Here is a 12,023-nt window from a genome sequence, read left to right on the forward strand (position 1 = left end):
GATCCAAATGCAATACTAGGGATGGAGGAATATGAAGTTTAAAATAAATATAATTCAAATTAATTTGTACTTGTAGTTCAAAAATTCTGTTTTTAAACATAATTTTAATAAAAATTTAGAAAAACAAAAAAGTACGCAAAAGAAAATGCACTGATATAACAACAATGCATGTAGTGTAGAAACAGGTTTTTTCCTCTTTGCAAAGACAGCTGGATGAAGATAGCTTTACAGCAATCTCTCGCCCGAACCCAACAATTTTCTCCCCCCTTTCTTCTTTGGCATTTTAAGACACACTGCTGCTTTTCTGGTATTAACTTAGATCACAGCAATCTTTACATGAGAAAAGTTACCATTGTACTTTTGAGTTTGGCTTGCAATTACGCCACCGGTGAAAATTGCACCGCTTTTAGAGGATTGCTAATGCAGTTTATCTGCTAACCCCAATTCTTTCCACTGGCCCCAAAGTGGCTGCAGCAATAGGCAGCAATGCATTGTATCACATAGATATTGCTGTGCTTACTCAAATGTCATAACTGTAGCAAAAAGAACAGTTGCGTGAAGAAGATCTGTTCCACTGCAATGACCTCACTCAAGTGATATTTTATCATTATTAAGTAATTCTTAGGGCAAGCAATGTTTGGTTTGGAAAACCCCCCACCACATTCCATTGTCTGTCACACTTGGCAAAACATCATTTTGTATGTTGAACAAAGGAAACGTTACAATTAGAACATTGATACTAACTGTACACTGGCTCATGGAACTTTTTGTTTCCTCTATTCCTTTTGTGGTTTGTATTTCCAGTAGAAAATTGCAAAAATGTTACATCATCCTGATAGAACAAAATTAACGCAACCAAGGTGTGAGGATCCAGCAAGGAGTTGCAGAGATGGGGAACCTGTGGATCTCTGGATGATATAGGGCACCCACCAGGTCCCACCAGGTGCAGCCAGTCAGGAATGTTGTAGTCCAACAACCTCTGGAAAACCACAGGTTCCATATCCCTGAATGACTGGAGCACTGCTGATAAACATAAATGCTTAAATTTAATGGGGGGGGGGAGAAAAAATAACTTCAATTTCTTTTGGAAATGAGGTTACCATCAATGGGACAGAATCTGAAAGTCTGCTACTTTTATGCTTTAAGAGTCTGTTAGTGTTTGGCGATTTCCTGGTCTGCTGATCTTTGTATGTTTGCAGATAAGACATCTGCTAGGACTTGCTTTGCCTTCATCTGTTACTGTTTTCTGGCACTAGCCTGTTAGGTCCCAAATTCTTCACCTCTGCCGTCACTGTTGCTCCTAAGAGCGTAAATATTTGCTTAGACATTGACCCAGCATATAGTTTGATTACATCATGGTGGGCACTGACCAATAATTGGCAGCATGTGCTGATATGCTGCAGTGTATCAGTTTGGAAGGAAGGAACTTCCATGAAGTGCTGACTGTGCCTGGAAGAAATTTTGCTTTCCTTTCATGGCATTTTGGAAAATGTAGTTTGGCTTCTACATGTGCACTGGTGTTTTTGCATAGATAGTTTTGTTTTTCATGGCACATCTTTCTAAGTGACTTTTTTTCTCTGCCCATTTCTTTTGAGACAAATAGATTAAATGAAGGTCCCCCCCCCTTTGTACTTATCTATTATCCTCAGGCTTTGCCTGTGTGGACTTTTATTTGTATCATAGATTAAACAACAGTTACCAAAATGTTTAATGGATAATTGAGATTTCTAGGCTCTCTAGCAAGACTACTTAATTTTTTATTAGATTTGGTATTGCCCCTTTTGCTGTGATCTCTTACGTTCCTTAAAATGAATTAAATTCAATGGGATTTATTCATCGAGGACTGCACAGAGGATCACAGGCATATTCTCTCCCTTCCCACAACCACAACCCCTCTGAAAATAGTTTTTCTAATTAAAAAAAAAGCCATGAGAGGCATTACACACACTTTGTGGATATCATCTAGTTTGTTTCTGAGACATACTTCAAAGAAATAGGACAACTTGAAATTTACTATGAACCAAGACTGGAATTAAAAAAAAACCTTTCATCTCTATGACACAATGCATCCTATTGTTGGATGAGTTATTTCCTACAAGCCAATCCCAATGTAAACATCAGTTAACAGGCTTCTGAACATATTCAGGCAAAAATTAATAGCACTACTTATTAAAAGAGGGAAGGAAGGGTCAGTTTTGTGAGAAAAGAAAAACTAGAACATTGAACTGATTATACAAATAAAAATCCAAGAAAAGGAAGTTAAGGTAGGGAAGCAATCACAAATATATGGGAGAGAAGAAAAAGAGAGGAACTGAAGGGAAAGAGAAAGTTAAAAGTTTGAGAAGTCAACTATAAGCCTGGCACAGCATGCTTGATAACTGGAAAAAAGAGTGAAGGAAAATGCTTGAAAATAAGATTGAAGCGGAGTTTGAAGGGATTTCACATACAGCATAACTCCTAACCTATGCTCACCTGAAAGCACTGACTGAGCAGCCAAGCACCTGGAGTCTTATAATGTTACAATACAACAAGAGACAGAAAGGTCATGCTAAATGCAATCCAGTTAATTAGTGCAGTTCAGAAAGGGTTAACATAGAATTCTGTTTGTAGTTATCAGTTATTAACTTGTGAAAATAGTGTTTTCTCCTCCCTCCTGCCCACGACAGACCAGGGTTAGGGTTACACCAACACCAGGGATACCATCACCAATGGCATCTCCTATGGCGATCACTCCCTGCAAAAATGTGTTGCAGGATGCAGAACTGCCATGTAATCCTAGTAATCCTAGATATTACTACATGCAGAGGCTACTTCACAGGAATGCTGGCTTTGGTGGCAATCCTGTGTCCAGCTCAAGATATAACATGGCCGTGACTATGGAAAAGACAAGAAAACGTTTGTAAAAACGTAAACCGTTTCACTACCGTTTCGAGTCAGCCTCTGTCTTATTAACAAGAAGCCTCTCAGTCTGTGTGGCGTTCTCAAGGCATACAACATGCTACGTGTGGTGAACTGTGTATCTTCTTGTGATATTTTCTGGAAAGCTTTTATTATTACTTAAAAGCCAGTAATCTGAAGAAATGTGTTACAAACGACCTTCCTGGTGGACCTGCGCTCCCCTTCCTTGTCCTTTCACTTCCTCACTCTTGCAACGTCCTCAACAGTTTCCAAGTTTATAATCATGCAGCTCGTTCTCACACCTGCCCACTCTCTCTTGGTGCCAAAATGGAGGAAACATTTGCAAACCCTCCATAAAACCACATCCCCACTTTTTGGTGATTTAGTGCCTCTTTCTAAAAGGGTTCAATCATCTGTGCGAGGGAGTGGGTGCCATGAGTGAAGAAGGCTTACTTGCCCCCAGTCCAGCTGTACGTGTTACAGGTTAATTGCAGACGACTTTGGATGGGGATGTATATCTGAATACACATCACCCAGCTGGAAATAATGAGGAACAGATGGACCGCATCTACATTCTGCTGCATCTGATTAGCACTCTGCTGAAAATTCCTCCTGCAGCATTATTATTATTATTATTATTATTATTATTATTATTACACTGGGTGTGGCCAGTGTAAGGCTTTTTATTGTCCTTATCCTACTTTAAAAATCATCAATCAGGTGCGTCCTTTCCTGCTACAAATAATCTCTCCTGTGGTTTGCATGCTCCAGTGGTCTGGACTTCTCTTTAAGCGTTGTGCTTCCAATATTATATTTTGGGCTGGTGCTCAGAAACACAAGCAGTGCAGAACATTGTCTCTTTTAATGACATTAGGATCTGAGCCCACAGAGGGTCCCAACGTGGAGCAAGAAGAATGTCAGGTAGGCTGTTTGTGCACAGTCACCAAGCAGTTGGAAAAATATGGGACCAAAGGATAGCAAACATATCCTTCAAAAAGCCTTTTGCAAAGCAATAGGTAAAGGTAAAGGGACCCCTGACCATTAGGTCCAGTCGTGGCTGACTCTGGGGTTGCGGCACTCATCTCACTATATTGGCCGAGGGAGCCGGTGTACAGCTTCCGGGTCATGTGTGCAGCATGACTAAGCCACTTCTGGCGAACCAGAGCAGCACACAGAAGCACAGTTTACCTTCCCGCCGGAGCGGTACCTATTTATCTACTTGCACTTGACGTGCTTTCAAACTGCTAGGTTGGCAGGAACTGGGACTGAGCAACGGAAGCTCACCCTGTTGCGGGGATTCGAACCTCCGACCTTCTGATTGGCAAGTCCTAAGCTCTGTGGTTTAACCCACAGTGCCACCCGTGTCCCTTGCAAAGCAATAGGTCACAGCAAATCATGTGAAAAGGCTTCAAGTAGAGGTCTCTGGTCTGTACTAAAACTGCTGCAGATGTTTCTTGCTATAGGCCTGCTACACTTTCCCTGTGCTTTGCCTTAAATTGCCTCTGTTTTACCTGGTTTTGCTTCACATGCTAGGCACTGCCCACGCTTGCTGAATACTGTACATGGAAGAAGTCAAGTCCACAAGTGCTTCAATCTGCAATCCTCAAATCCTCTAGTAAAACATTCACTTCAGCAGGATTTGTGGTGGTTGAATGGTGCAAGCTTCAAGTTTTGCCTAGCAAAATAGGTTTCTTATGTCCTAAATAGGAGCACAGTAATCCTGCCATTCTACACAATGGCCATTCTTTCTTTGTGACAGATGGAAATTTGGCAGGTGCTTCCAAGACAGGACAGCAGCAATACTAGATTGTAGCAAAAGCAAGTTAGCCAAGAATTCGAACAAGAAAAGTAAATTCCCAGTCTTTTATGGCCACCTCAAGCATAATCCACAGTTTATACATGTTTATGTTAAGTGCAGATAGGGAGCTGGCAAAAACTGTTATAGCTGTATGATCCCTTCTAAAGCATAAGGAAGTTGGTTAGGAATTGAAGGGAGGGGGGGAAATAAAAAGGTTTTCAATCTCTCAGGGTCTAAAATCTGCAAGCTAAAAGGAATGATTGGTCCATACCCATAAATTCAATCCCAAGATGCTCTGCCAATGCAGAAAGTTGACATAAAAAGAAAGAAAAAGGAAAATAGTTTCAGAAAAGAGCAATACACTGTACTGAAAAAAAACAAGTTACACATGGATATTATATCTATTTGGTGTTTGCACACGGAGACAGGACAAATGGCATGAGGTTAATATGGCAGAGTTCATGTAAGCTTTGGCAGGCTCTTGTGTCCATTTGTGAAATGATAGTTTACAGCAAATACACTCTGGCATCTGTATATAATCTGGAAGAACATGCTGAATGCACCAGTTTATGCGAACCCTTAAATATATTTCTGATATATCATGGTGACGGACTGTTTGAACTGTTTGTTGTAACACCTGGCTATTGTAGCATCTGCCCAACATGTGGATCTAAAACATCTGTATGTGAAATTCGCTAGTCTGTAGGCCTGTAACTCATAGTGGGCATTTAAAATAGTGACCTTAGCAGGGCAACGTCTTCCTACGTATATTTCTATATTTCCCCTCTTACGCTGGGCTGTATCAAATTGACTTTCAGTCTATTATACAGAGTGATAAATTGAACCCGGGGAGTTTATTAGTTAAAACAGAACCAAGTTATATTTTGACAGTGCTTATGCGGACTTGACTATGCTACCACTCAGTGGATTTGTAACTGGCTGACTGACCGAACCCAAAGGGTGCTCATCAATGGTTCCTCTTCATCCTGGAGAAGAGTGACTAGTGGGGTGCCACAAGGTTCTGTCTTGGGCCCGGTCTTATTCAACATCTTTATCAACGACTTGGATGATAGACTCAAGGGCATCCTGATCAAATTTGCAGATGCCACCAAACTGGGAGGGGTGGCTAACACCCCAGAGGACAGGATCACACTTCAAAACAACCTTGACAGATTAGAGAACTGGGCCAAAACAAACAAGATGAATTTTAACAGGGAGAAATGTAAAGTATTGCACTTGGGCAAAAAAAATGAGAGGCACAAATACAAGATGGGTGATACCTGGCTTGAGAGCAGTACATGTGAAAAGGATCTAGGAGTCTTGGTTGACCACAAACTTGACATGAGCCAACAGTGTGACACGGCAGCTAAAAAAGCCAATGCAATTCTGGGCTGCATCAATAGGAGTATAGCATCTAGATCAAGGGAAGTAATAGTGCCACTGTATTCTGCTCTGGTCAGACCTCACCTGGAGTACTGTGTCCAGTTCTGGGCACCACAGTTCAAGAAGGACACTGACAAACTGGAACGTGTCCAGAGGAGGGCAACCAAAATGGTCAAAGGCCTGGAAACGATGTCTTATGAGGAACGGCTAAGGGAGCTGGGCATGTTTAGCCTGGAGAAGAGGAGGTTAAGGGGTGATATGATAGCCATGTTCAAATATATAAAAGGATGTCACATAGAGGAGGGAGAAAGGTTGTTTTCTGCTGCTCCAAAGAAGCGGACACGGAGCAATGGATCCAAACTACAAGAAAGAAGATTCCACCTAAACATTAGGAAGAACTTCCTGACAGTAAGAGCTGTTCGACAGTGGAATTTGCTGCCAAGGAGTGTGGTGGAGTCTCCTTCTTTGGAGGTCTTTAAGCAGAGGCTTGACAACCATATGTCAGGAGTGCTCTGATGGTGTTTCCTGCTTGGCAGGGGGTTGGACTCGATGGCCCTTGTGGTTTCTTCCAACTCTATGATTCTATGATTCTATGATTCTATGTCTGAAGGGAAAGTGCCATCTTTTTTTGTCCATTGCCTTGTGGAGCTAATTGGTTTCACATGCTGATCAACTAGGTAGATTTATATTTTAAAGGCACAAATGTGAAAAACACTACTTTATCTTATCGTCTGGGATGGAAGTCTCAGAAGAGGAATTAGGAACGGAGGAAACTGCTTGAAAAGGAATAGAGTTGCTAGGATCTCATTTTAAAACAGCATTCCTCATTGCAAAACATTATGGCACCAGAACATTTTGACTGTGCTGAAAATTACTGGGGATACAACTCATTTTCCTGTGTTCTTTACATTTTATTATAAACTGGAAATAAGAAAGAATGTATCTCCAGTAACATAGGGGTTTGGAGCAGAAAAATAAAGTTTGGGGCCGGATTAGACGCGGCAAATTTTGGAGTGCCTAAGTCTCTCACACTGGTACTCTGACTAATCAAGTTAGTTTATATGGATCCTTTGAAATTGTCTTTGACCAGAGCTTTTTTCTGGGCATATGCAGATACACATACCCCTAAACATTTTGTGAATCTAAGTTTGGCCTCATTGAGGGGCAGTATTTCAATATGAGTAGGAAAAGGAGAGTACCCCTAAACATTTTTAAAGAAAAAAACACACACTTTCTTCGACAGGCTGCTAGGTCTGGAAGACCAACAATAGTGGGAGTTACATGTGTGTGTAGCGTGCACAAGAGCATTTTTTATAAAACATATGGTTGCCCATATTATATTTAATCCTTATTTCCTGCACCAAAATGTTACTACTCTGCTTACCTCTGGATCCCCTCTCTACATCTTTAAAAACAACCACCTTTTCTGTCCCTCTGTATTTAAATAAGACCAACATTTATTTACTCTGTTTTAGAAACCTAAGGTAAAAAATTATACATGGTAAGGGGGGGCGGCGGCGGGAGAATTTGCCCTCCCAGCAATCAGTAACATTTTAAGGGTTAAACGAATCTGAATTCAGAGATTTTCCCCTACAGAGCCAGTATTACATGCCTACATGAACACTACTAACAATATATATTAGTTGCATAGAAAGCTTGGTTGAGTCGTCAATAGAATTAGTGACATGCTCATGCGTATATATTACTGCATTTACACTAGTTTGTAGGCAAGGTGGGCAGTCCGAATGGAAATTAATTCCAGTGAAAGTAACTCATTTCAGACAGCTTCTATTTGAAATAATTCAACGGGAGATTGGTACTTAAAGAAAATATATTCTGGCACGTAAACCTTGGCCAAAAAGCATGCAAATGAAACATGCATCGCTCATTCTGACTCCAGAATAATATGTGTATCACTCCAATTGTTATTTGATATTCATGGTAACATTCCCCTGATTTTTTAAAAAATAACCCAGACAGCCGTGCTTTGTTATATATGTATTCTAGTTTACTCTGCTATTGTTCTCTTAGTATTTCATAATTTGTGATATATTAGCAACAAAACATAACTTTAAATACAGTTAACAAAATCCATCACCACAAGGGTACAGCAGCCAATGCATGAGGGAGTTGAATGTAGATTCAACTGAGCATTTTTTTGCACTTTTCTGGCAGCACACATGCAACTATCTGTTCCTGAGGTCAGCTGTGCTCATGTGGTGATGGCTCACTGTCCAACAGCTTTCAATCATATTGATTGTGATAATAAGGATAATTATAATAAATGAAGATGATAATAATCCAGCTATGATTAAAACTAGGAAAGACTGGTATAATACCATCTATGTACGTTCATATTTAACATAATAAAGTCTTAACTTCGAATGTCAAATACAATATTTAAGACACTTGCAACAAAGCGCTGCCTCTTTTTGAAACAAGCCCTGTTTCATATTCCAAAATTATGTAAATTTAAACCAAATAGTGATCAACATGTTCATAGTTTTGCTGGCTCTCTGGCCATGGGTTTTGGATTCATGCCTGGTTAACACTGATGATGGGATTCTCTATGCCAACAAAATAAAAACTGCTATTCATATATTTTCAATCCAGTTGAAGACAGAGCATCTAGCACAGTAATGGCATCCATCTCCATTTAATATCCATATCTGAACTACATTAGGTTGAACAAAAATATAGAGAATATGGATTGGCTGTATGCTTAGTTAATACTCACTCTGGGCTCTGCCCTTTGCAGTTTATAGTAATATAGTGCACTTTTTAGTTCTTGTTGTAAATTTGTTTCTTAATTATGCTTTAGTTGAGATTTCTGCATTGCAGGGGGTTGGGGTCTCTTCCAGCTCTAATATTCTATGGTTCTCTGATTGTTCAAGCTCCTCAGAAGTTGAGGGAGCTAAGAAGTATGAGTAGCTGCAGCTTTGAAAATATCTTAAGACATTTCATAGCAGAGCATCTTAGGCACACAAATCCAAAACGTGGTACTGTATATCCCTCAAAATGGGTCAATGTTGACCACCATGTGTTTTATAGTGGGAGGATTTCACTATGAGAATCACTGTAACATACAAAAAGGAAATGTATGTTTGTATTACAAAGCAATATCAAGAAAGTTGTGTGGTGCATGCATTCTATGTAAATATAAAGGGTGGAATCCCATGTCGCATGACCCCCTCACGCAACAGGGGTTCTCTTTTGTCTCCTCCCCCAAAGAGGCTGACCTGGAGCCTTCATTACATATCTTAAGGCACCAGGCAAAAACTTTTCTCTGTAACCAGGCCTTTGGCTGCTTAACAGTCGATAGCCTTTTAAAATGTGTTTGGGGAAGAGGGATTATTGGTTGTTTTATTATTACAGTGGTGCCCCACAAGACGAATGCCTCGCAAGACGGAAAACTCGCTAGACGAAAGAGTTTTCCGTTTTGGAGGTGCTTCGCAAAACGAATTTCCTATGGGCTTGCTTCGCAAGACGAAAATGTCTTGCGAGTTCCTGTGGGTTTTTTTCCCTTCCCCCCCCCCCTTTTCTAAGCTGCTAAGCCGCTTATCCGCTAAGCCAATAAGCCGCTAAAAGCCGCTAAACCGCTAATAGCGCTAATCCGCTAAGCCATCAATGGGCTTGCTTCGTAAGACGAAAAAACCGCTAGACGAAGAGACTCGCGGAACGGATTCTTTTCGTCTTGCGAGGCACCACTGTATGTATTTTGTGTTCTCGTTTTGTATTTTTATGTTGTAAACCACCCTGTGATTTTCAGATGAATGGCAGTAAAGCAATTTAACAAATTAATAAATTGCTCTGGAGGACTGAGGATCTCTGGAGAAGATTTTGAGGGATATGCAGGTGATGGGAGTAGGGTTAAGAGAAGACAAATCAGGGGTTCTGTTTGGCAAGAGGATTTCTGTGGTGCAAGTGAGTGGGCATTGTTTGTTGTTGTCCACAGTAACGGTAATCTGGAATTCAAAAGATGTAATGGTCTATGGGAAGACTTAAGTAGAACTATTTAGGTCTATATTTTGGGAAAGCAACACAAGTCAAAATCAATTACCATATTTTTTGCTCTATAAGACTCATTTTTTCCCTCCTAAAAAGTAAGGGGAAATGTGTGTGCGTTCTATGGAGTGAATGCAGGCTGCGCAGCTATCCCAGAAGCCAGAACAGCAAGAGGGATTGCTGCTTTCACTGTGCAGCGATCCCTCTTGCTGTTCTGGCTTCTGAGATTCAGAATATTCTTTTTCTTGTTTTCTTTCTCTAAAAGCTAGGTGCATCTTGTGGTCTGGTGTGTCTTATAGAGTGAAAAATACCGTATTTTAATGGCTAACACATAAAATGCAGCAAATGCATAAAATAGTCAATCTTTTAATCTAACTAGGCAAACAACTCCATTTTAATATTATGTCTTCATATATTCTTGACCATCAAAAATACTTTTTTTAAAATAAGAAGAGCAATAGAAAATAAATTAGAAAATAGTTTCATATTATTTGGGGAATACGATTGTCAAGAAAACTTTTAAAGCACTGTGACATAGAGTCTATACAAATGAGCTTTTTAGTACTTAAGATAAACATCTGGCCAGTGTGGAATCTAACTCCCTCCATTCCCAACAGAAAACTTGAAATATGGGAGAGGTAAGGCTTAGGAGGGTTACTGTAGATTATTCATATACATTTTTTGTTCATAGATGAGGAAGATGGAACTGTATGTCCAGTGCAGGCTGTACACTAATGGAAATTAAACTGAACTAGCATACAGTATATTGATTGGTTCCATCTTTTCTAGTTAGTTTTAGAAAAAAAAACTGTACAACTTAGCACAAACACAGGACACTCATTCCATGAGTGGATACAGTATTTGTAAGAACATATGAAATTATATTTCTATTGACATTCAAGGGGTTTTCTCAGTCTCAGCTTTTTATGAGGGTGTTTTTACTTGTTTTTATCCTCATTAGGAAAAAAATTGTCTGGCATCTAAGGAGGTACTTTAAATGCTTAGTGAGATTTTGAGGGACACCACAGAGCTCTTCATATTTTCATATTTTTTAAAATACATTATTTGCAACTAAACACCCTTCGAAAATAAAGACTAAGGTAAAGGTAAAGGTACCCCTGCCCGTGCGGGCCAGTCTTGACAGACTCTGGGGTTGTGCGCCCATCTCACTCAAGAGGCCGAGGGCCAGCGCTGTCCGGAGACACTTCCGGGTCACGTGGCCAGCGTGACAAAGCTGCATCTGGCGAGCCAGTGCAGCACACAGAAACGCCGTTTACCTTCCCGCCAATAAGCGGTCCCTATTTATCTACTTGCACCCGGAGGTGCTTTCGAACTGCTAGGTTGACAGGCGCTGGGACCGAGCAGCGGGAGCGCACCCCGCCATGGGGATTCGAACCGCCGACCTTTCGATCGGCAAGTCCTAGGCGCTGAGGCTTTTACCCACAGCGCCACCCGCGTCTCAGCTTTTTATGTATTTTTTAAAATACATTATTTGCAACTAAACACCCTTCGAAAATAAAGACTAGTGTGATATAAAATATTTATTGATACCACCAGTGAAAGCCTTCTTTATATATCTCACCTTACATGCTTTTTCACATGATCATGGCTGATAAAATTGGACCACCTAAATTCACCTTTCAAAACGTGCTTGCTACATGGTTATTGTTTGGATAACTACTATGATTGAAACCTAATTTGCTCAAGGTCTCTGGTTTTGGTGGGCTTTAGTTTGCCTAGCTCTGTGTTGGATTTAGGCATATGGGTGTACTCCATTAGCGCAGCGCTACATTTTATTTATTATTTGGGCTTACTTCATATTGCAGCGGCTGAGTTCAACTGTTAAAACTAGAGAGGCGCCTTTACAATTTGCCCAATTTTGCCGACTCAAATCTTAGTTGAATTCTTGAAATTTCTTGTGCCGTCACTTTTCCATGCA

The 12,023-nt window shown here is 40.4% G+C and overlaps 1 protein-coding gene across 8 annotated transcripts in view; it reads right to left on the reverse strand.

Moving 5' to 3' along the window:
* NRG1 (neuregulin 1) overlaps nucleotides 1–12,023 on the reverse strand; it is a 521,720-nt gene that overhangs the window by 12,064 nt on the left and 497,633 nt on the right. For 5 of the 8 annotated variants that reach the window (XM_079959487.1, XM_079959485.1, XM_079959483.1 and 2 more), the window contains 2 exons: nucleotides 4,968–4,991; nucleotides 2,473–2,508 (listed from right to left, as the gene is read on the reverse strand). The exons of 1 other annotated variant lie outside the window; for it this stretch is intronic. In XM_079959487.1, the coding sequence (XP_079815613.1) occupies nucleotides 2,473–2,508; nucleotides 4,968–4,991 (60 nt within the window). The remainder of the gene's footprint in view (nucleotides 1–2,472; nucleotides 2,509–4,967; nucleotides 4,992–12,023) is intronic. 2 more of the 8 variants (XM_079959488.1, XM_079959484.1) reach the window with 1 other exon arrangement.

Source organism: Podarcis cretensis, assembly GCF_951804945.1.
Source record: "Podarcis cretensis genome assembly, chromosome: 17".
NCBI lineage: Eukaryota > Metazoa > Chordata > Lepidosauria > Squamata > Lacertidae > Podarcis > Podarcis cretensis.